The 24415-nt window shown below is 55.9% G+C and overlaps 2 protein-coding genes across 19 annotated transcripts in view; one reads left to right on the top strand and one right to left on the bottom strand.

The window, feature by feature from the left end:
• MAPT (microtubule associated protein tau) overlaps positions 1 to 16948 on the top strand; it is a 96423-nt gene extending 79475 nt beyond the window's left edge. For 10 of the 15 annotated variants that reach the window (XM_040460067.1, XM_040460065.1, XM_040460063.1 and 7 more), the window contains 4 exons: positions 8504 to 8596; positions 11984 to 12065; positions 13473 to 13585; positions 16467 to 16948. In XM_040460067.1, coding sequence (XP_040316001.1) covers positions 8504 to 8596; positions 11984 to 12065; positions 13473 to 13585; positions 16467 to 16682 — 504 coding nt within the window. In that variant the 3' untranslated portion in view covers positions 16683 to 16948. The remainder of the gene's footprint in view (positions 1 to 8503; positions 8597 to 11983; positions 12066 to 13472; positions 13586 to 16466) is intronic. The other 5 variants (XM_040460069.1, XM_040460070.1, XM_040460076.1 and 2 more) reach the window with 1 other exon arrangement.
• A 5060-nt stretch (positions 16949 to 22008) lies between these two features.
• KANSL1 (KAT8 regulatory NSL complex subunit 1) overlaps positions 22009 to 24415 on the bottom strand; it is a 185319-nt gene continuing 182912 nt past the window's right edge. For all 4 annotated transcript variants that reach the window (XM_040460062.1, XM_040460059.1, XM_040460061.1 and 1 more), the window contains 2 exons: positions 24122 to 24374; positions 22009 to 23767 (listed from right to left, as the gene is read on the bottom strand). In XM_040460062.1, the coding sequence (XP_040315996.1) occupies positions 23540 to 23767; positions 24122 to 24374 (481 nt within the window). In that variant the 3' untranslated portion in view covers positions 22009 to 23539. The remainder of the gene's footprint in view (positions 23768 to 24121; positions 24375 to 24415) is intronic.

The raw sequence follows: 24415 nt of genomic DNA, 5'->3' as shown, positions 1-24415 counted from the left end.
GTTTGCCTTGGCTGCTCCTTGTAAAGATGCCCATCTCCTTCCAGAAGGGGCTGGAAGCTGGGGCAGCCGGGGTGTTGACTTGAAGTTGGCCCCTCCGGGAGGTTCTCGGCAGAGGGATCTTCAGGAATAGTGTTTCCAAGGTGGTGGGGTGTTGGCCACTGGTGGTCGCACAGGCCCCTCAGCACCGACAGCGTCTGGTGTGTGTGCCCTGTTCTCATGACATAAAGTGACCGTTTGCTCCTCGCTTTGAAAAAGGAAAAACAAAACACCCACACGGCCAGTCCTGCACCTACAAGAAGATGGTGGCTGTGACCAGCATCTCACAATGACTCGTCACTGAAAGAGAGAAACTGTCACCATCAGCATCTCCAGCCCGAGGGCTGTCACACAGCAGCAAACACTCACTTCTTCCTGCTGGCCCCAGGCTGCACCTGCATCAGCCCAGGCTGTACCCCCACCAGCTCAGGCTGCACCCCCACCAGCCCTGAGTTCCTCCGACATCAGCTTGGAAAGCGTGGGTGCTCCTGGCCTGGCTCCAGCAGTTCTGCAGAGAACTCGGGGCCGGGGCTGAGCATGTCCCACTGGAGACCCTTCCAGGGCCGGAATCTGCCCCTTGCACCCAGGACTGCCCCGTCTGTGGGGGAAGAGGAGTCCAGTGGAAGAGAGCCAGCAACCAATGCTCAGCGTGGAAATGCTCCCAATTTGGGGCGCAGGCACAAAGCTGTCCACGTCTACCGAAGGGTTAAAGGGGAGAGGGCAACTATCCAGGACTCTCTGGGGGAGGAGGCAGGAAAGTGGCAAAGGGAGGAGTAACAGCTTCTCTTAAATCCCATGGAAAACCCAGAAAATTTTCTGAAACAAAGAAACCTTCAGCCATGACAAAGAGCAACACTAATCTCCCGGGGAAATGAAGGGAAAAGAAACAGGAAAGAAGAAGGCACATGGGATCCACAGAGAAGGCTTTTAAAAGGCCCCGACTGCAGGTCTCCTGAGGTCTCCTTGAGACCTTTGGGGGCCCTGTGGCGTCCCACAGTGTCCTGCATGCAGCAAGTTCTGTGGGTGTTTACGCTGCAAAAGGGTCAGCGCTGTGAGTCTGAAGAACAAACGCAGCTCCCTCCCTGCGTAGATGCTCACACCGAAGGAGGAGGTAAAGGGTTCAGTTTGCAAACCTGCAGAGACTGAAAACCGCAGAGGATTGATGTAAATCAGTGGTTGGAAAAAAAATGCAAAACACCTGTTTACTGCTCTGTACTTCGCTCTGTTTTCACGATTTGCTGTTGTGAGCAGGTATTGCTTGAAGAGTCCGGAATGAAATTATTTTTTTTAACGTTTATTTATTGAGAGAGAGCGTGTGCGTGAGAGCACAGGCCCGGGAGAGGCAGAGAGAGAGGGAGACACAGAATCTGAAGCAGGTTCCAGGCTCTGAGCTGTCAGCACAGAGCCTGACACGGGGCTCAAACTCACGGACCGTGAGATCATGGCCTGAGCTGAAGTCGGACACTCCATGGACTGAGCCACCCAGTCGTCCCAGAACGAAATTATTTTTGAAATCGCAGATAAGCACTTGGCCACTTTAACAGAACCAGCTGAATCCACCAGGGGCTGGGGGAGAAGGGAAGGCAGGCCAGCCACGCAGACAAGCATACAGCTCCCTGGGGGAGCAGCCCTTCCGCCTGACTGCTAGAGGATCACCTGAGGGCCGGGGGGTGGGTTGTTTGAAAAATCTTGGTGCCAGAGCCTTCCCCCGGCCCATTAGGATCTCCCGGGGAGTCTCCCCAGATGTTCCCAATGTGCAAGCTGAGGCCCAGTGTCCCCAAATTCTTATCCTGCTGGCCTCTGGCCTCAACCCCCACTACTAGGGTCTCCTGCGTACCCTGGATCTGATGGCCGGTTTTTCCTCTTTCAGTCCTTGACCCTGTTTTCAGATTCCCTCCACCTGCCTCAGTAGGCTCGTTCCCCACCCAGGCCAGCCCCTGTGTCCTGCAGCCCTGCCCTGGGTTTGTCCCAGCCCTGTTTGTCCCAGCCCACATTAAAAGAAAAACAGAAGGTCACAGAAAGTCCATGTAACTGAAAGGGGAAATTTTTAAATACCAGGAATTAAATTAAACCCACACCACTGAGGGTCCCCCACACTAAGGGTCCCCCACACCACTGAGGGTCCCCCACAGTGAGGGTTGAGGGTCACCACACTGAGGGTCACTTGACCAGCATCACTGAGGGTCACCTGTGTTATGGACTGTCCCCCGCAATGTGATATGTCACCAGCAAGTCAGACAAGACAGGACAGGCCCGTTTTGGAACCATCGTTGGTCTTTGAGTGCCAGGCACATGGGCCGAAGGAAGACAGTGAGAAACTACACCCTGGAGATGTTCAGACCAAAAGCAGAATAAAACTAGAAGTCACAGGGCTGGGGTGGCCAGGGGCACATGGGTTTAGGCTGGAGTTTTGTTCCTTTACACAAGAGCTAAGGGGGGTTGCCAGCCGATAGAGGGAGGTCCCTGCTGGGTCTGCGGTGAACCAGCTGGGAGTTTGCCCTGACAGGACAGGAGAGGACAGAGGAGGAGGAGGAGGAGGGCACTGCCCGCAGGGAGCCAGCCTCAGGCTCCATGGTCAGTGGGTCCTGGGGACTGAGGTTGGGAGAATCAGAGTTGAATAACCGGGCGGGTGAGGGCCCAGCAAGGTTAAGGCAACGCCGCGGAGAGCCCTCAGCAGCCCTTCTGTGTCAGTGGGAAGCACAGGGGCCCCAGGGACCGCCCAGGGTGGGAGAGGAGGAGCTCACTCAGGGCCAAGGCTGCCTGCTCCGGAGAACCAAGGCAGTGCCCGTGGCTGCCAAGGGTGGAAAAGGATTACAAAGTCATGGCAGGAAAAGGGCACGGGGGCCCAAACATGGGGTGGTCTGGTTGGTTCTGAGCAGATGGAGCTAAAGTCACGTTCTCTGAGGATGTTCAGGCCAGTGGCTGGGATCGGCCAGGCAGGACGGAAACCGGCAGGAGCTGAAGGGCCTTGAAAGCCTTGGGCTGCAATATTCCAGGCAACCACAAGATGACGACAGAATGCTGTGTCTGTCTCCATCCTGGAGAACTGAAGTCTGTATCTTTAACATTCATTATAGTCAGTGACAAAGTCCCAGTTCTCATTTTGAAAAGCAGACACATCTAGGGGTGCCTGGGTGGCTCAGTCCGTTAAGCGTCCGACTTCGGCTCAGGTCATCATCTCACGGTTCGTGGGTTCGGGCCCCACCTCGGGCTCTGTGCTGACAGCTGAGAGCCTGGAGCCTGCTTCAGATTCTGTCTCCCTCTCTCTCTGCCCCTCCCCAGCTCATACTCTGTGTCTCTGTCTCTCAAAAAAGGAAATGTTAAAAAAATTAAAAAAAAAAAAAAAAAAACCAGACACGTCAGACCTTTACATGGAGTAAATTAAGTCAGTTTGTACCTGGGGTAGTCTGCCTCTCCTAGGTCAGGGCCAGCTATAACTAAGCTAAACCTGAGCTAGGGTGCCAGGTCCTGCAGAACAGGGCTGGGACCCTCCCCTGGGACAGCCCTGCAATTTCCTGACCTTCTGGGCATCTCCCCCTGCACATGGCATCTTTCTGAACAATCTTGTACAAATCCCATCGTTTTGAAGATGCACTGGGTATGTTGACCCTAGTGGAGCCAAGATGCTCCCACCAAGCACCAGGCCATGCTGGAGACAGGCCTTTCCGGGGACGGCCAGTGGACACTGGGCCAGCCTGGGAGCTCCTGGGGGAGGACTGGGCCATCTGGAGCATCTTGAGAGCTCTGAGCTCAAACGGAATCAGATCAAGGCCCAGTGAGGGTTTGGGACAGCTTCATGTCCTTTAGTCACCCTCCACCCCAGCCTCTCCTCTAGGATCAAACCCTGACCACAGGAAATTCTCCCTTGACTGTGAGTCCCCGAGATCAAAATTTGGAGCCTCGAAAACATTGTTCTGTCCTTTGATGAGGATTTTCAGTGTCTGGCCAGGGCTGAGGGTCAATATCACACATATTGTTCTAGCTGAGAAATTAAGTTTCAGGATTTCAGTTTCGTAATGCCAACTCTTTTATCCCCCTTCTGTAAATCTAACATTCTGTAAAGGGTGTTGACTTAATTTGACGACTAACAGTAATTCAGGTCTGCTTCGTCTATTGCCAAATCCCACAAAAAAACTTGCTGCCCTTTTTTTCTTTTGGTGTGGGACTGGAATAAGAAAAAGCCACATTAAAAAAAAATTGTATGTATATTGCAGATCTTATTATTGCTTAATGTCACTTGCTTCATTTGATGAATCTCTTTAAATGGATTAGTTCAGAAAATAACGTTACCTTCCTTGAAAAACTGGTTTTTATTGTCAGATAAGGAGAGTTAGGTAGCCCATCGAGTTTCCCTTTTTGCTTTGGCTTCCAGGAAGCTCGGAGTTCAATGTAATTATGTCTAATTGTCAGTCCTGATGACCTCTGCTTCTTTTACCATTATCCTTTTAATTTTGTTGTTTTGCTATTTCATGTGTTTGCGTGTGTTTTCTAATACTAAACAGCTCCAATTCCTTGGTGAAAGGCAAAGTCTGCTTCTGGGACTTATCCAGTGGAAAGTGATGAGTAAAAAATGATCCCCACAGAAGGAGTTCATGTCCCACTCCTTAAAATCTGAGGGTGGCCCGAAGGGATTCAAAGATACTATGCAGAGGGCGGCGGTAGCTCCTTAAGAAGCAGTGTGAGAAAGCCTGTTCCATTTGCTGCCCCAGCACAGGCCCGGGGCCGAGGCACTGTCCCTGCAGCCCCTTGCTGGCAGGAGAGAATTTTGAGGCTCACAAGAGAGTGTTGTTTGTACTTGGTGTATGAGAACCCCGGCTTAAGGACCGCTGGGACGAAACTTTGTTGTCACGCAGGTAGGTAGGTAGCCTGTGGTTGTACCACTGACTTGAGAAGGTTACTTAACCTCCCGGGGCCTCAAGTGGCCTCCTCGTCACTAAGTTAGGGGCACGGCAGGTGCGAAGGATGAGGTGGAGTTAGATATTCTCCCAACCCATTCACCCCAGATGAGGGTGGTGTTTACGTTTAAAAACAGAGAAGAAGGGCACCTGGGTGGCTCAGTCAGTTGCACGTCCCACTTGTGATCTCAGGCCATGATCTCACGGTTCCGGAGTTCGAGCCCCGCATCGGGCTCTGCGCTGACAGGGCGGAGCCTGCTTGGGATTCTGTCTCCTTCTCTCTCTGCCCCTCCCCTGCTCGCAGTGCTCTGTCTCCTCTTCAAAATACGTATACTTTAAAACAACAGAGAAGAGAAGACAAAGGAAGACTTTGAATATATAAAGATGTAAACATTTGTAGGAAAAAAGTCACCTATGAGCAAAAAGGGGGCAAAGGAGCAACTCTGTAATAAAAAAAATGCAGAATAAGCCAACGATGCAACCCCATTTATTTAAGTCAAAGAAAGCAGACCGATTCTTTACATGCCTGATGCTGGGAGCTGTGCAGTGAAATGGACTTTCTCAGCGGTGCTCACAGGGTAGAGTGACCCAGCCCCTTCAGGAAGCTGCTTGCAGAGGTGTACGGAGAATTTTTAGGGTATTTATTACTTTGACCCAGAAATTCTACTTCTGGGACTCTGCTATGAAATAATCCATAATATGGAAAGAGCTCCTTGCAGAAGGATATTTATGGTGAGGCTGTTCCTGTTATTTAAAATGGAATCGATACAAATGTCTGATCACACAGATAACACAAAATGGAATAGAACCTATTATTTCTTAACAAAGTTTTTTAAATATATATATTTTTTTGGGGGGGAGAGAGAGAGAGAGAGACAGCACAAGCGGGGAAGGGGCAGAGAGAGAGGGAGACATAGAATCAATCCAAAGCAGCTCCAGGCTCTGAGCTGTCAGCATGGAGCCTGACGCAGGGCTCGAACCCATGAACCGTGAGATCATGACCTGAGTGGAAGTGAGACGCTTAACCGGCTGAGCCACCCAGGTGCCCAGAATAATCCTTCTGATGACTGTAGACAAGGCAGATGCTTAGCAGATGATGTTACTTGTTAAAGCAAGATACATTATTGTATGTAAGTAATTACCACCATTTATATGTACATGATGGTAGTTTTATTTATATATGTGTGATTTCAAGGGAATATCACAAAATGAAATTGTGGTTGTGGTAGGGTGGCAGGAAAACCGTTTTTTGCTTTGTTTAAACTATTTTTCAAAATCATAATGTTATGTTACTTTTCTAATGAAAAATACATAGTTTTTTATTTTATTTATTTTTATATTTTGAGAGAGAGAGAGAGAGAGAGAGAGAGAGAGCATGAGAGTAGGGGAGAAGGGCAGAGAGAGAAGGAGAGAGAGAATCCCAAGAATCCCAAGCAGGGTCCACACTGAGGCAGGGCTCGATCCCACGACCCTGGGATCATGAGCAGAGCTGAAATCAAGACCCGGACACTCAACCCACTGAGCCACCTAGGCTCCCCCATAGCTTTTTATTTTAAAGGAACATAAAAGAAAATGAAAAAGGGAGGTTAGGGGGCACCTGGGTGGCTCAGTGGGTTGAGTGTCTGACTTCAGCTCAAGTCATGATCTCACAGTCTGTGAGTTAGATCCCCACGCTGGGCTCTGTGCTGAGAGCTCAGAGCCTGGAGGCTGCTTCGGATTCTGTGTCTCCCTCTCTCTCTGCCCCTCCCCTGCTCGTGCTCTGTCTCTTTCTCTCTCTCAAAAAATAAACATTAAAAGTTAAAAAAGAGGGGCGCCTGGGTGGCGCAGTCGGTTAAGCGTCCGACTTCAACCAGGTCACGATCTCATGGTCCGTGAGTTCGAGCCCCGCGTCGGGCTCTGGGCTGATGGCTCAGAGCCTGGAGCCTGTTTCCGATTCTGTGTCTCCCTCTCTCTCTGCCCCTCGCCCGTTCATGCTCTGTCTCTCTCTGTCCCAAAAATAAATAAACGTTGAAAAAAAATTAAAAAAGAAAGAAAGAAAAAATGGGGGGTTAGATATGGGCTTACCAGGTTTTTAGATCCAGACCAGGAAAACGAAGGGAAAAAAAAGGGATGGGGTCCGAGAGAAGATTACTCTGTTTTTATTCCGTCAGGCTAAGGACATCTCAAAATGCTAAATATGGTCTACTATCAATGTAATGTGATAACTAATAATTTAATAAAGGAAAGGCCATTTTCACACCAACAAGTAGGATGGACAGAATTTTGCTATCACGTCCTCATTTCCCCATTTTGTGAGGACCTGTGGCACCCTTGATGGCTGACTGTGGCTCCTGGGTCAGAGTTTGGGACCCTTCTACCCGCAGGAGCCGGGCCAGGGCTCCGACCCCCAGCCACAGCCATCCTCACGGATCCTGCGTCTCTGGAGCCACGGCCCCCGCCTGGCCACGCTGAGATCTCGGTGCCATTGCCAGAGTTTCAGAGAGCCACGCCGGCTCTTACTCGGGAAATCCAGTTGGCCGCGGTTATCAGCGATGAATGGGAAACTAAGGCACAGTTTGCAAGCAGGGAGCGCCTGTGGGGCAAGACACCTGTGATAAAGAGGTCGCCCAGCCCCAGCAGAGGTAACGGGGAGGTCTCCTCTGTGCCACGGTCGTCTGTGCATTTCCGTTGTTAGACAAATCGGGTAAAAAAATCACTCACCGCTAAAACAGTGATATCCCCGCACCGCCTCCCTGGTGCCTGGAGAGAGAAGCCTCTTAGAAACACAGGGGGACCACAGCTTTCTGGACCACAGCTCCTCAGGAACATGTGCCCGCTTCCCTTTAAGCCCCTGGCGGCCTTGTGGACAAGCGCGAGCCGATGGATAGAAGGTCAGGCACCTACCCTGCCTTCCAGGTGCCAAAGCCCTCACGTGGAGGGGTGTCTGGATCCGTCTTCTCCAGAGTCATCTGTGTCTCTTCCCCGTGATGGCAGCGATCCCCAAACCTCGCCGTGCGGCCGAAGCACCAAGGGGAGGCAGAGATTCTAATTCTAGGTCTGGGTGGGGTCTGGGATTAAAATAGAGGGAGATCTATCTGTATGTAATCGCAGTGCCCACAGGCTTGAGCACAGCCACAGAAAGGTCTCGCGAACGTTCTGGTGGGCCTGGTGGGTGTGCGCGAATGAGGACACAGATGGCGCTTTTTATTCATTCATTTAAACACGTCATCGAGCACACCTCGCTCCGGCCCAGCCTGGCGGCCGCTCAGCTGCAATTTCCAGGCCTCAGATGTGCCCTCTGGGGGGCCTCCGTGGTGCAGCCCTTTGGTGAAGGGAAGAGCTGCCTCCCGGTGGCTGTGCTTTGCACACCCAGCTCGGTGAGGTGGAGCCTGCCCCGCCCGCAGTCACTCACGGTTCCGGAACCGCCTTCCTGGGGGGGGGGGGGGGGGGCTGCCTGGAAGCTGTGACTCAGACCTCCTGCCCTCCGCCTGGAACCTGGTCCCCGCCCTCAAGGCAGGAAGCGGAGTGTGTCAGGGCAGAGCAGGTGCGTCTGGGCGTGATGTGACATTCATCCTTTTTTCTGGCTGTCGAAGGTGCAGATAATTAATAAGAAGCTGGATCTTAGCAACGTCCAGTCCAAGTGTGGCTCAAAGGATAATATCAAACACGTGCCAGGAGGCGGCAGTGTGAGTATCGTCACACTTTCCCTGGGCCCGTTCCGTGGTTCTGGTTTGTAACAAGCGGCATGAGAATATACACTTGTGAGACATTGCAGAGAATAAACCGCCCTCGGGGGCAGAGTCTGTGCCCCCCAGGCTCCCTGCACCCGTGTCCACGGTTCTAGGAGGGGTGGGACCCCAGTACCTGTGGGGCCCCCGGCCTCTGCAGAAACAGGAGGATGGCTGAGCCTCTCTCCGGCCCAAACCTGGAGGCCAGGTCCTCACGGCATAATACCCCGGGTCCACCCCACCCACCGCCCGGCACGGGCTCCTGGGAGCCCCGCCGCCCGTTTGAGGTTGGGAGGGAAGGGGCAGCGTCTGAGACTGGGCTCTGTCCCCTCGTCCCCCGTGGACGGACAGCCCTGTGGGCGGCTGGCACGTCCGTTCTGATGAGCAGACGCAATGTTTTGCTGTCCTCACTCAGAGCAGGAAAAGTCCAGTCCCTGCTCGTGTTTGTCTCCTGCATCTGCGAGGGACGAGCAGGTCCCCAAGCCTCGGCTCAGGTGTAAAACCGGCCCCTCTCCTGGCAGAGACTTCAGGGGAAAAATAGCCCCCAAAAGTGCACAGGGGACCCTGCCTGCGGCGCTTGGGAGTTGACAGAGAAATGCTGCCTTGGAGCCTTTTACATTAGGCTCCCTCCAAATGTCGTGGGGACGCCTGGTGTCCCTAGTGGGGGAGTCCCTGAGGTTTGGGGCCGGCCTCCTCACCTCTCACCTCCATCAGCTCTGCTGTTCCCCTCCCGGCCACTCCGTGGTCGCTCACCGTGGGTACGGACTGGGCCTCCCGCGGCCGGGCCCCTCTTCTCTGCGGCCCCTAACCCAGCCTCTGGGTTGACTGGAAACCACATTTAAACACATCAAAGTGGGAGGGTCGAGCCCCTTTGAGGTCCACCCCCGGCTGGGGGGACGGTTTCTGAGAGCAGGTGCCTTGCTCCTGGCTGGCAGCCAGGAGGGTGGCAGGGGGCGGGGGACAGTGGTAGCCCCAGGCGGGCTGTCTCTCCAGAACGTGCCCAGCCTGGGCCCGCACCTCTGCGCCCAGCCCCGAGGTTTATTCTTGCAATGTGAGTCTGTCTCCCGCCCTGAGCTGCATGGCGCTTCCGTAACGCTTCCTCACCAGTGTCTGCTCAGCGTTTTCCTCTGTGTCCCCAACCCTGCTCTCCTGTCCCGCTGCTACCAGAAGGAAGGGGAAGGTGTGAGGACCACCCCCCACCCTGGCCCACAACCGTGGGCTCCGCGCAGAGTGCTGGTTGCTGTGTTAGCTCCGCCTGGATCTCTGGTATCACTGTTGCAGACCTTGGCTCTGGCCGGAGGAGCGAGGCCTGTTCTCTGGTTTAACTCCTGTCTGGTCGGCCGGCAGGAGGCTGTGCTGGTGGGGCCTGGGCTGTGGGGTCCAGAGGTAGCTTCAGGCGTGAGCTCGGGGCAGACGGTACATTCCCACTGCTGATGGCAGTGCCCAGGACATGAGGGGACTTCCTCGAGGGCACCTCCTGTGCTCCCGCCCTCTCTGCCCGCCTCCGGCTAACCTATGTGACCTGGCAAAGAGCCGCGGGATATCTCAGGCTGGCCCTGAGCATTGTCCTTGGAGCGTGGCCACTGCTGGTTTGCAGTAGGAACCTTCACAGGAAGCTCTTCTCCTGGTGGAAGGCGGCTGGGGGTTCTGGGCACCTAGCCAGGTGTTTTGGGGGCGCTAGACCCCTGGCCTGGGCCCTCCGGCCTCTGGCTTGTGGGCCTCCCTTCCCTAGCCTGGAGGGGATGTCCCAGCTGGCAGGCCCAGCTCCCTTGTCCACCTTGGGATCCTCCCTGCCTCCCGAGGGCTCTGGGCTCCACTCCAGGCCTGGCCTCCTCCCCCGCTCTGCCCCGGGGCCTCCACTCCTCCTGCCGCCCCTGCACTGGCTCCTACCCTCAGGCAGTCCTGTCCCCTTTGCCTCCTTCTGCACACCCTCCTCTCCCCAGGTTACCTCATCCGGGCTGAGGGGAAAGAGGGAAGTCTGGGTCACAGAATTTACTTCCCTCTCTCTCGTGCCAGGAGGAGCTCCCGTGGCCCCTTCCCTGCCTCTCAGCGCGCTGTCTCCCAGACCCTGTTCCCTCAGGACTGTTCACCCCCCGCCCGTCCACCTGCACGGGTGCCGGCTGCCACACCTGGGCTCTCCCCTTGCCTCACTCCACAGACACAGGCCAAGGGCGCCTGTTGGCCTCGGTCAACTCTCCATCAAGAAGTGGCAAACGCCAGCATGATTTTAATTAACTAAAATCATTTGGAATTGTTCCAGGTGATTTAGACAGAAGTAGATCTCCCTCCTTTTTTGTCTGGCTCTCTGGCTGGAGGCCATCTCTCTCCTGGGTAACTCCGGGCTCCCACTCCGTGGTGACTGGCCTCTTGTGGCCTCACACGGGTGGTTGCCGGAGGCCCTGGGAAGTGTCCCTCAGTGACCATCCAGGGACCCCCTCACAGACACGCCTTTCTAGAGGCTTCCTCCAGAAAACCCATCTGCCCATGCGGGGTTCCCTGTGGGCGATCCCATCCAGGGAGTCGGTTCTCGGGCTGAGATCGGTGGGGCGCTCAGCGGCTGTCGTTCCCCTCGGGAGGGTGGGCAGTGGGCAGTGCGGCCAAGCTGCGTGCTGGGCCCCGGGCCGGTTCTGAGCCCTGTGTGTGTCCGAGCTGTGCTCCATCTCTCGGGGACTGACCTGCTGGGTCCTCTGTGCCGTCTGCCCGTCTCCTGCTGTCGCTTTGCTCCTTGAGCTCGAGAACCGAAATGTCCGGGACGCTGTGTTATCCAGGTGCCGGCGGGCTCTTCCCTCCAAGCTGCCAAACCGCTCTGGGCGCTGCTTGCCGAAGGTCCCCACACTTGCCGCGGTGCTGGGCTTTGTGGGAGCCTCTCCTGAGAGGAAGCGCCCCCACCGACCCCACTCTGCCCGCTCCTCTTTGAGGACCAGCAGATGTGGCTTTCTGGCTTGTCCAACAAGATTGTCCAAGTGCGGTACAAATGGATCCCATGGATCCCTCCTTTCTTTGTCCCCACCGAATGCAGCGTCACTTTCAGCTCAGGAAAGAGTGACTCTTTTAAACGAACGGTGTGGGGCCTGCACAGTGACAAATACCCTTGTTTTCCCCCTGTGGGACCGAGGGCACTTCAATCCCACAGTCATTCTCTGAAGACCTACCTCCCCTGGGGCAGGGCTGGCAGAAATCCAACAACACATTTTCCCACCATGACCGGGTGCCTTCCTCGCGGCGGACAGGAAACGCCGTCCAAGCAGGGCCTCGACTTACACGGCTGCTTTTCGTGGGGTTACACCCGTAATTAAATCATCCTGTTTTATTCTCTGTCTCTCCCTCGTCCTCTCCCGCCTCCAGGTGCAAATAGTGTACAAACCAGTGGACCTGAGCAAGGTGACCTCCAAGTGTGGCTCGCTAGGCAACATCCATCATAAGCCAGGTAGCCCTTGCAGAAGGCGGGGAAGGTGGTGGGGGGGGGGGGAGGTGCGGGACGGGACTGGGTGGTGCCTTCTCCTAAAGTGGCTGGGAAGGATTGATGGGCTGGGCTGATGAGGGGAGCATCGAAGGTGGAACTTGCTGGGCCCTGGGAGGGGTGGCTCTCCCATCTCACTCCTGAGCAGGGCGCCATGGTGGCCAAGCCAACGTGACGAGGGGGGGCGGGTCCTAAGCCCTAACCTGGTTCTCCAAGCAGGCTGCACACAGAGCCTCTAGAGCTGGGGACAAGCCTGATCTGGCTCCCGAAGGCTGGCCTGTGGATGTTCCAGTTTGGTTCCCAGCCCACACAGGGGACACGTCACCGCCTGCGCCAGCCATTGCCAAACTCCGGCCGTGACTTTGTTTCGACAGTAAATGCCGTTGGAGCTCTGCCATGCTTCCCTCCCCGCTCCCCTTCCCACACCACAAGAAAATCAGAGCTATCTGGAGATCTCTCTGCGCTGATGGAAATGTTCTAGACCTGCTCCGTCCAGTGCGGTGGCCCCCAACCACACGTGGCTACTGAGCACTGAAAATGCGGCCAGCGCAGTGGACAAAATGAGCTAATTGTATTTAATTAAAATTTAAGTAGCCACATGGGGCTGGTGGCTACCGTATTGCCCAGCGTAGATCTAGATTCTAACTCCTGCCTGGGGGTCCAGAGTGGGGACTTCTGCCGTGGGCCCGGTTCAGAGCTGAATCCGCACTTGCTGAAGCATTCCTGTGGGGAGGGGAGACAAGGCTGGCAGAGATGTAGTCCGGATCGTCTCTCATCACGTTCCGGCTTCCCTTAGACTTGTTGTGCGAGTTTGGTCTCTCCCAGCGAAAACCATCCCTCAGCTGTGCCACCATTCGCGCCATGAGCAGCTTTCTTGGGTGGCCTTATCCTTCCCCAGAAAGGAAGGATGTCTGTCTGTCTCCCTCTCTGGCCGCGTCTCCCACACTCGGGTGCGGCGCCTAGTGTCCGAGGAGGGGGAGGGGTCAGGGCCCTTCCGTCGTTAGGGTGCATTTGGCCATTTAGTTTCACTCTGAGGCCTTGCAGGGCTGTGGCTTTACAGGAAGTTGACCAAGAGAGACTTCACTCTTTGGAAGCCGACCACTTTAGAATTTAGAATCTTTTCTCCTACCCTGAGTTGTCATTGACCTTTGCATGAACTAAGGAGGAAGAATTTGTTGAGCAAATATTGATGCACACCTTGGTTAGAGAGCAAACTGTTGTCCAGTCCAGCCCTTGGGAAGGGCTCTTACCTGTGCCCAGACTACCTTCTAAATGAAGGACCGTCTTGTCTACTCCGAAGGATTGGGGTCTACTTGGAATGGCTTGCTTAGCCCTCCTTCAAGGCCTGGTGCCCCCGTGTGTGTTGTGTTCCAGGAGGCGGCCAGGTGGAGGTAAAATCTGAGAAGCTGGACTTCAAGGACAGAGTCCAGTCGAAGATCGGGTCCCTGGATAACATCACCCACGTCCCTGGTGGAGGGAATAAAAAGGTAAAAGGGGGCGGGGTGGGGAGGAGGCTGCATTTAGACATGGCTGTTAATGGAGTGCGGCGCACGAATCTGGTCCGGTTTTCCAGAGAAGGGAAGCTGAGGGGCCTGAACTAATTGGCTTCCTGTGGATTCTCAGCGACCACCAGGACTCATCGGGTGAGCCACCTTCGCCGGCCATTGCTGTCACCTGGGAGCCTTGCCAGATTTGATGCCCAGACCCCACCTGGAGATTCTGATTGGTCTCAGGTGCAGCCTGGGCACCTGGAGTCTGTAAAGCCCCCAGGTGATGCTTTCATGCCCGGAAAGGTGAGCGCCGCTGTCCTCCGTGACGGCGGTCGGCCCTGTGGTTGGCAAGCGTCCACGGAAGGAAGTGGCCATCCATCCCCAAGGCCAACCCCAGCGCACCAGAACGAGTAAAGGGAGCATAACCTGATTTTGTAAGTGGGTCACTAGGCAGTCAGAGCAAAACGGTGATGCTGAAATCCAGATTCCCGCAGAGCCCCTGCCTGTCGGTCACAGAATCGTCCACGGGGAAGGCTGCTGGACCCAGGGCCTCGGCGATCCGGGCAGTTTCTGGAGTCCTCGGGTCTCGCTGTGGGAGCTGGGGGAAGGGGAAGCCAGGGCTTGCGGCCCTGAGCAGGCTCCCTCCGGGCGCATCACAGGATGTGGTCTTATGGCTGTACTTCTTTGCTGCAGAAACGCAGCCAAAGCGCTCTCTGGGGGGTTCCCACCCACTCCAGCGGCCGTGAACTTCTGGAAGTGGCTCATTTTCCAGTTTGCAGTGCCCCCCAGCAGCTGACAGAGGGGTGGTGGAAGGAGAAGGGGTGTCCCAGAATGGGCACAGACTCTGAGACCCGACCCAGCGTGAGAAAGGGCACTGGCCAAAGTGGCCCAGCTGGTTGGAAGTGGCAGCCGTCACACCATTCATTCTGAATGGACATGCCCCATGCCGCGTGTGAGGCCAAAGCCCAAGGGGGCGGTTCTGGAGAAGCACTGGCTGGTGTGGTTTTACTTAAAGCAGAGGCCACAGACTGAGACCTCAGGACAGACCTGACCACAGACGAGCTCCCCGAAGGCCGGGGCGCGGAGGGCGGGGTACTCACGCCCTTGGATGGCCTTGCGCTCTCTGGCTCCCCGCAGCACCCCGTCACCCCCCCACCCCCACCCCGGACAGCAGGGTGGACCCGGTTCCCCAGACTGGGCTTCCAAGGTGCAGAAATATCATCTCAGTGCCTGGTCCCTGGTAAAAGAGGGGCCGGGAGGCCGCATGCTTCAAGGGAAGTGAGGCAGGGCCCAGTTCTCTGAGGTTGTGGAGAAGGTTCTCTGCAAAAGCCAGGTGGCTCTTCTAGCTTCTGTCACCTGACCGCCTCCCCAGTTTAAGGCCTGGGCATTGGCGATTCCCTGGGTGAAGGAAGGTCTCTGCCCATCTCTGGAAGCTTCTATGTCCTGAGCAAAGCTCTGGGCTTGACTCTGCTTGGAGGTGGGACCTGGGCAGGCCGGGCAAGTGCTCTCAGCTCGTTTCTCCCTCAGCAAAATGGGACCGAAATATCCACATCCCTGGGTGGTGCTGAAACCCAAAGGAGATGGTGTTCTGGAAGGTTCCTGGTACTTTGTAACCAGCTAAGAACATGACTTAGAGTCAAGCCAGAGTGTGAACTTCCGTTTTAACTCACCTCTGTGCTGGCTGAGAAAGGGTGGGCCTGGCCCTGCCCACCACTCAGAAGTCACTGTCCTGACCCCAGAGTGTCCCTGCCTGTCTAGTCCCCCACTTCCTCCTGTGATGGGCAGGAAGCTCTAACAAGCGGTGGAGTGCAGGACCCCCGTCTCCAGAGCGCCCTTCAGTTTGGGAGATTTGGGGACTTATACCCACGTCCAAGCCCCCCCCCCCCACCACAACGGGGACTTCTCAGCCGGGGTCCACGGACTCCCGAGTTTGTGCAGAACGCTTGTGGGTCTCTGAGCGCCTGCCCGCTTGTGTCCATCTTTCTGGCTTCGCCAGATGCACAAAGGTCTTAGGACCCAAAAAAAGGAGAGAATTCCTGTCCGCCACTTCCGGGCTCAGCAGGAGCTCTTATAACTGCTCACATCTGCCACACAGGCTCTCTGAGGGTCGTGGGCATCCTCTGGAGCTAAGTACCTCTGGCCTCCTGGCCCTGTCATTGTTTCTCTCCTTGAAAAAGGACTTTATGGCACCATCGTTTCTAGCACACCTTCCAGGGCGGTTCATGCTTGCCGCCACCTCCAAAGTCCTCAGTCAAAGGCGAAGGGGAGGAGTGTGTGTGGCTCACGGCTGGACGGCAGTGACTCTGGGGATGTCCCTTAATCATCTCCAGCTTCTCCTTCATGCTTTACTTTGCAATTGGGTAATATTTTTTTTTAGAGAGAGGGCACCAGTAAGCGAGGGGCAGAGAGAGAGAGAGAAGCGGGGCCTCCCCCGGGCTCATGCGTTACCCGGAGCGGGGCTTGAGCTCACCCCATGGGTGACTCGAACTCATGAACTGTGAGCTCATGACCTGAGCCGAAGTCAGATGCTTAATGACTGAGCCACCCAGGCGCCCCATGCAGTTTGATGATATCTATTAAGATAAAATGCACATGTCTTTTGACCTACCAGCCATTCCGCTCCTAGGATACGGTTACACGTGTGTGAAATGACGTGCACATAGGGCTATATTCATACACGGTGCCAAGGGACGCGGGTGGCTGGCAGGCAGGCGCTGGAGGACCCGCGCGCAGGTGTTCACTCCGGGACGGTGACCAGACCAGACCACGGTCACCGCGGCCCCCCGGGGGGGGAGGGGGCAGGCAGGACTTGCTCCCCTTCCTATGGCTTAATTCACCCCTCCTCCCCTCCCCCCCCCAACTACCTCCTCTCTCGCAGATCGAAACCCACAAGCTGACCTTCCGCGAGAACGCCAAAGCCAAGACAGACCACGGGGCGGAGATCGTGTACAAGTCGCCCGTGGTGTCTGGGGACACGTCTCCGCGGCACCTCAGCAACGTGTCCTCCACGGGCAGCATCGACATGGTAGACTCGCCCCAGCTCGCCACGCTAGCCGACGAAGTGTCCGCCTCCCTGGCCAAGCAGGGTTTGTGATCAGGCCCCCGGGGCGGTCAATAATCGTGGAGAGAAGAGAGAGAGTGTGGAAAAAAAAAGAATAATGATCTGGCCCTTCGCCCTCTGCCCTCCCCCAGCTGCTCCTCACAGATCGGTTAATCGGTTAATCACTTTAACCTGCTTTTGTCGCTCGGCCCTGGCTCGGGACTTCAAAATCAGTGACGGGAAAAAGAGCAAATTCCAGCTTTCCAAATTGATGGGTGGGCTGGCGATAATAAAATATTTTAAAAAACATTTAAAAAGACGACCACACCCACCATTTCCTTGGGCAATTACTTTTGATTCTTTTTTTTTCCCCCTCTGCCTAGAAGAGGGAGGAGAGGCTCTGCGAGCTGCTTCTGGGGAATCTCAAGGGACTGCGGGCGCCCCTGCTCTGCCCTGTCCTGGGGGTGTCACAGAGGCAGCGGCAGCAGCAACGGATTTGAAACCGGGTGCCGTGTGGGAGCCGCGGGGGCGGATGTCAACTTTGTGGTGGGGGTTGGGGGAGGAGCCCCGGAGAGGCTGAGGCAGGGGAAGGGGGGGGAGGGCTGGGGCCCAAGGGCCCGTGGGGGAGTGGGTGATGGGGGGGGGCGGGGAGCCACTGCTCTCTGCCTGGAAGGACAGCGGGAAGGGCAGACCGCCTCGGCTGCCCACAGCTCGCTCGCGCCAGGCGGCCTCCCTGTGCTCGGTGGCCCGGGGTCCGCCGCGGGGCCCGTGTGCCACTGTCCCCGCGGGCGGCCCGTGGGAGAAAGGCTCCGGTTGGCGGGAGGAGGTGGTCGGTTGGCGGGAGGGGGGCACCCTGTGGATCGCTTCCTCAGAGAAGACTGACCTTGACGTCCCGAGCGCTGGCCTCTTTCTCCCTCCCCGCAGCGTGGGGGCCCCACGGAAACCCTGTTTATTGAGTTCTGAAGGTTGGAACTGCAGCCACGATTTTGGCCACCTCACAGTTCTGGGACTTTAGGGCTAAACCAGTTCTCTTTGTAAGGACTCGTGCCTCTTGGGGGCATCCGCCTGTTCCCAAGCCTGGGCCTCTGGCATCCCTGGAGCGTGCTGGGGTCTGGGAGGTGGGTCCTGAGCCTCCTGTCCCTCCCGTGGCCACTGCAGCCACCTGTCCTCCCTCCCCCCACCATGCCCATGTGTCTGCTGTGCGGAGCCCAGTCACTGCCTGTCCCCCTCATGATGTCACACTGTCCCGAGTTCCCAGCCTCACCACGCCCCTTTCTCAGCACTGGACGTTGTTCAGACGCAGGAGGCACCTGCTCTCAAATAAAGGGGTGTCTGAGCGAAGGCAAAACCCAGGCACAAGGTGAGATCTCGGTCCCTTGGTTTAAGTTATAACTCACCCAACCGGTGTGTCCCCTCACAATGAACCTGATGACCGTACTCCGTCCCTTACCCCCCACCTCTCCTCGCAGACGTGAGCCAGGGTGGGCTCAGCAATGACCCGGGATGTTTTGGCCTTGTTTCTACTTGGAGAGCCTTTTCCTCCCAGAAGGCCTGGTCCCCTTCCTGAGTTGAACCGGCAGCAGGTTGGCCGTCCTGGGTCCAGAGGCGGCAGCAGGTCAGGCAGGCAAGGCCCCTGGGGCAGGGCCACACTCTGTGCCCCGATTCCACCCGAGCTTGTGACTGCCAGCCTCTCCGAGGGCCCCGCCAGCGCTCAGCCCTGCATACCCCGGGAGGGGAGCACGCCCCCTCGGAAATGGTTCTCCCCCCCCCCCACCCCGTCCCAGCTGGAAGCAGTGCTGTCTGTCCTGCTGGAGCAGCTGAACATATACATAGACGTCACCTTTCCCTCCCCGTCTGCACCCTGTCGCATTGTAGTCTGATTTGTCTGTTTATGCTTGGATTCACCAGAGTGACTTTGATAATGAAAAGGTTAAAAAAAAAAAAAAAAAAAAAAGGACGCATGTATCTTGAAATGCTTGTGAAGAGGTTTCTAACCCACCCCACGGGGGTCCTAGATGTCTCTCCCTCCCACACGGGGGGCCTGGCTCCGGGTGGCCGGTGTGGCTCTACCCGGTCACAACCTCCTGATCTGAAAGGCTTCCGGGGCATCTGGGACCACGTTCTGACACTGGAGAACCTTCAGCTTGGAGGAAGGCCCAGAGCACAGGACTGGGACAGGATCCTGGGGCAGAAGCTACGGCGCCCCCTTGCCGCCCGGCTGGGACTTCCCTTTGTTGGGGCAGAGAGAGGTGGATCTTGTGGCCGGCCTGGTCTGCAGCAAGGAGATGGCCCTCTCCGGTCACAGCCAGAAGCCCCCAGCAGCCATGAGGGTCTTACGACACCCTGTGTCACAAAAGAAAGGAACCCGGGACCAGCCGGGGAGAGGCCTGGGGTCCCACTGCAAGCTGTACCCCTGGAAGGGCAGCCCCAGCCTCCCCACCAAGCGCCCTCCAGCCACAGCAGGGCTTGGATGGACTGGCCGCCCCGGATGAGCCCCGGGGGCCCGTGCTGCCTGACTGCAGCAGGGTGACAAGTCAGGAGATGCCGTCCCCAGAGCCTTGGTGGGGGCCCCCGCTGACCTTGCACAAGCCCCGTCTGCTGCCACGGGGAGAGGAGACAGCCTTTGTGGAAAATCGCCATTTTAAAGAAATTCAGCGACCTCAGGCCCAGTTCTGCCACTTCCGGTTTGGGCACCGTTTAAGGCACCCCTGCGGGCTGGTGGGCGTCCAGGGCCGCCTTTCTAGGGCTGGCGGCTTCATTTGCAGCTCGAGCTTTCCGTGCAAGGAGTCATCTGGGCCCAGAACTAACCCGCCGTGAGGCTCTCTGCCGCTTGGAGTCCCCAGCTGCTCTTAGAAGGGTTCTGAGGAAGGGAAGGGAACTGTGGTTCGGAGTTGGTAGCTCTTAGAGATGCGGCCCCGCAGCGTTGCCACGGACTCTGGCTGCGCCTCTGTCTGCACTTGCCCTACCTTATCCTGAGGGCCTTGCTCAGAGGGCTCCGGGATCTCCCTCGTCGGGGAGGGGGGCGGGGTGGGGACTGCTGGGGTCGGCCTAGAGATCACGGTCTAGGGTGACCAGGTCAGTGAGGCAGGGAGATTGCAAAGGGATGCTGGCTTGTGACCTTCAATGAGGACAATCCTCCCCTCCCCCCGCCACCACCAGGCTGGGCACTCTCGACCACCCCCGTTCCCCCGACGTCCGGTCTGCGTCCCCTGGGTGGGCTGTGCTGTGCGCCTGGTTCCTTCAAGCTCTCCACTCACTTATCCGTAGTTCTATTTAAACGGACTTCAACGTTCAACGCGGAGACTGTATCCTGCTTGCGATTGCTTGTCGTGCTTCTGGGGGGAGGGGGGAGGAACCTGTAAGATAGTTACCATGGGCAGAGGGAAGTCTTGGAGGGCAGCAACCACCGAGTAACCCTTTTCTTCGGACCACCCACGTTTGCTAGAGGTCCCTGGGGTCCCGCCAGCTGGCCCCGTCTCCTTCCCCACCAGGGGCAGGCAGTGAGGCTTGGGGAGGAGTCTGGAGACAGAGCTGCCCCCTCACGGGGGTCCCCGGGCCCACAGCCCCGCCTACCGCAGACCCCGGCACCCTTCCATCTATCCAAGCCGCCGGAGCCTCCACGCCACCTTTCCCACCTGCTGCTGCGGACGTGCAGCCTGTGCTAGCGGCTGCTGAGAGCTCTTCCTTCTTCCTTCCCCCCTCTTTTGTCTTTGTCCCCAAGTCAGGCCATCGGGTGGGGATGAGGGTGGAGGTGGAGGTGGTCAGCTCGTCGCACCTGCAGACCTGTGGCTTCGAGACTTCTGGTTTCTCTTCAGCTCTGAAAAGGGTTACCCTGGGCACCGGCCCAGAGTCCCCCCTCCTAATGGACTTAGCCCCGTGAATTTGCAGTGTTGGGCAGGACAATCTCTGGCACTCGCAAGTCCCATGATTTCTTTGGTAATTTTGAGGGTGGGGGGAGGGACATGAAACCATCTTAGCTTAGCTTCCTGTCTGTGAACGTCCATATGATGTATTGTGTGTTTTAACAAACGATTTACACTGATTGTTGCTGTAAAAGTGAATTTGGAAATAAAGTTATTACTGATTAAGTAAGGTCTCCGTGCGTGGATTCAAAGGACGAGAAAATGATTCAGGATGTACGATGTGCAAGTCCTTTCCTAACCTTAGAGAACTTCGCTCCCAGCAGGAAATGTCAAGGTTGCTAAAATCTCTCTCTGGGGCCTGCAGGTGCAGGAAGAGTTCTCAAGACTCGTTCATTTTCACTCGATTCTGATTCTGGTGCTGGGAGTCCGGCCCGATCCAACTCAAAGAAAGGCCAGTACCCTTGTAGGTGGGCTCACAAGGCTGCACTCCCAACTCCAGAGTCTGTTAAGACCCACACCGGCATATTCAGAGGGGCCACGGCTGCAGCGGGTGTAGGAGATCTCGTTTGCTCCCAGAGGCCCGGGGCTGGAGCAGAACACCAGGCCCGCCAAGGCTTAGATTCCTTCCAGGCTTCCGGAGCCGCATTCCTCTCTCCTTCGGGTCCTCATTAGATTGGGGAAGGAGTCCGCTACACGGAGATAGCAGATAGCCCCTAGCAATGCCACAAAGAAAACAAATACCAAACGGTAGCCATATTAATTCCTGTTCTTTAGTAATTAGGTCAAGGTCCTAAGAAGGAGCCCTTCAATTTTCATACAAAGTTTCAAAATACCGGTTTTCTCCGCTTTCCCCCTTGTGCTCACTCCAGCCACTTCGGGCAGAAGCTTAAGCAGAGAAGGTCTTAAGTGCAGCCACAGACGCAGGAACAGGGCGGCCAGAGAGAAAGGCTCCCTCACGACTCGGCGCTCATCGCCAGATGACTACCGTGGAAAAAGGGAATGAGGCCTGCCGGCGTCTTTCTCTCGTACATGCAAAACCCAGCCCGTAGGCTCCTCAGAAGAACGATGCTACGAAGTATGTACATTCTCATTGACCCCAACCCCAGAAAAAGCGGTGAGAGGTGGGATCTCCCTGAGAGCAATTCAGAACAGTTCTAAGATGTCATACTGCTGGCCTCACTAGAGAAGGAACATCAAGAGGCAATGACCAATTGCTTACACCCAACAAAAAGTTTATCTACACAGAGCCCCCTATACCCTGGGCACCCCTTACTGCCCCCCCACCCCGACTCCATCCTCTCCCCGGTGACCATCAGGTGGCCCTGCCAGGTGCCCAAGGACGGAACGGAGACTTCCCAAGGTTCAGAGCAAGTCCAGGGACCCAGAGAACTAACTGCTCCAGTGGGACAGGGTCCTAAGCTGCCACCCCCGACGTGGACCCGGTCCAATGTCAACAAAGGCCTGGCAACACAACGTTCTGTAACTTTTTTTTTTTATTTTTTTCAATTTTTCCTTCCTTTTTTTTTTTTAAGCACTAGTCTGTGCTTTGCGAACAGAATCAAGACATTAACAAAGATCAGCTTCTCTGAAGAAAAGCATTTCTATAGAACAAAGACAGCTACATGTTTCGCTGCCAATACACAGCTCAAAGCAGGAAAAGAAAATATTTACAAAATACAAGGTTTTTTTTTTCCGTTTTTGTTTTTGTTTTTTTTTTTTTTTAACAATGCTAAAAGGGTTATTCAGAATTTTCAACCTTATAAATAGAAGAAGCACTTTATGCATAGGGATATGGTGCATTATTGTTTTTAAAGAAACAATGACAAACCCTTTAACTTGCAAACAGAATCAAAAAAAATCACTAATGTTGAAAATTGTGAAAAAACCCCAACCATTAAGCAGTTTGTCTACTATTTTTATACGATTACAAAATGGCAACAAAAAAAAATAAAAATAAAAATAAAGAAGTTCTTATTGCCCCCCCCTTTTGGTGACGTGATCATACATGAGACAGGCACGAGGTTGACCAAGGGGGGTGATGAGGGAGTGATGGGAACCACAGCTGGGACCAGACAACGTTCCACAGGCAAGGGGAGCATGGGAGAGGAAAGGCTGGACACCAACGGGGAAGCGCGTGTGGGGGAAATGGGACCAAATGAATCCACGACGACAGAATCCTAGAGGGGAGATGACTGCTCGTGTCCCTGACCCCCCAGTTTGCAGAGGAGTGGGAATGGAAGTAGCCCTAACCCCACCTTCACAGACGGGGGACACAGTTGGTAAAAACATCCGGGTGGAAGGCCTGGTGTGTGTGGGTGCGCGGGTGGCATCGGGGAGCAGAGAGGGAGCGCAAGGGGCGGGGCAGGGACCTGAGCAGCCGCAGTCACGTTACTGCAGTGGAGGAGTCAAAACAGAGAGGACCAAACGCAGCGGAAACCCAGACTAGGTCTCCAAGATCTGGATGACAAAGGGAAGCCGTTCTGTCGACTGAGAGTTCGGAACAGGTGGCGGTTATGGCCAAGGGGGACCCGGCCAGGAGGGCCAGAGCTGGGCCGGGCTGCCGATGGGAGGAGAGGAGAGGAGAAAGGGTGAGAGTCCAGAGTGTGCTGTTCTCCCCCTACCCTGACCTCAGGCGGCAACGCTGAGCGGGGAGCTTGCCATTCCCTCTGCCCACGTGGCTGTCCCACCCTGTCCACAGGTGCGGGGCGGGGGCGGGGGGGGGGGGGGGGGGTGGTCACCTAACATCGCTAAGTCCAGTGATTCAACAGTGCGGAGGATGTGCCAGGACCAGGCCAGCAGGGTCTTATCCTGAACTTCTGTTTGCCAACTGGAGGAAGTGCTCAGGTGTGTGACAACAAAACATGGAAACCAAAACCAAACAAAACAAAAATCAAAACAAAACAAAAATACCAAAGTAGAATCTAAATTCCTTAAATTCACTAAAAACTGTGAAAATTTCCGGCATATGATGTTTGAATATCAAACGCAGAGATTTCTGAAGCTTTAATGCCAATAGTTAGTGAGTCTGTTTAGATTCTCGTATCCCGCTCATCTGTGAGTTGGACGCTGAGCTGTGACTGTTGTCGCCAAATGCCGACTCTTGAGGGGGACAACGGGGGGCGAGGTGGGGGCCACCTCTGCCTCTCGGCCAGTCTTGCTGCCTGAGGTGCGCCGAGTACAGCGGGCTGCCCGTTCCTGTGCATCCAGTTGGTCCTCACACTCCGTCTGGGGACTGTATGCCAAGGGGAAGGTTCGCCGTTCCCACGGCTGGACGGACTGTGGGGAGACAAACCGCCATGGTGAGAAGCCGGTTCCAGACTACGTTCCGCCCCAAGGCCCTGGCCCGAGACGCGTGGATTCAAGTCCATGACCCATCTCCAGACTTCCTGGAGCGGTCCAGGAAGAGCCCTTACAGAGCCGGCAGTTCCATGGCACCTTCAGAAGATCGATTTCAAGTGCAGCCCCTTGTCCCCTTTAAAATGGGGAGGGGAGTAAAAATAAATAAATAAATAAATAAAATAAAAGTAAAATAAAATGGGGAGGGGAGTCCTATGACGCAGACCCATCTTCAACAGGGGCTGTCCCCCTCCCCTGCTCTATCCCCCCACCCAAAGGCCATGCGTCCCTCACCTGTTCATCCAGCCCCAGCTCTGGTGTGGAACAGCGGGTGTCTTCACTGGCCAGGTGTCGTAGAGCATCCCGAGCCACAGGGGTGAGGGGCGCCGAGTGCAGTTCCGGGCTAATGGGGCTCCTTGGGGACTGACCGTGGGAGAACTCCGACAAAGAGTGGCTACTACTGACATCAGGGGAGGCGGGCTGGGGGGTGGAGGGGTTGGCACTGCCCAGCTGAGGGGTCGTCCGGCCATCTGATGACCTGTAAGACCTATACACCAACGAGTGCAAATCTGAGTGCCTGGGTATGGG

Source organism: Herpailurus yagouaroundi, unplaced genomic scaffold, assembly GCF_014898765.1.
Source record: "Herpailurus yagouaroundi ecotype Mexico unplaced genomic scaffold, PumYag 247, whole genome shotgun sequence".
Taxonomy (NCBI): domain Eukaryota; kingdom Metazoa; phylum Chordata; class Mammalia; order Carnivora; family Felidae; genus Herpailurus; species Herpailurus yagouaroundi.
This window is presented reverse-complemented; position numbering and strand designations above follow the sequence as displayed.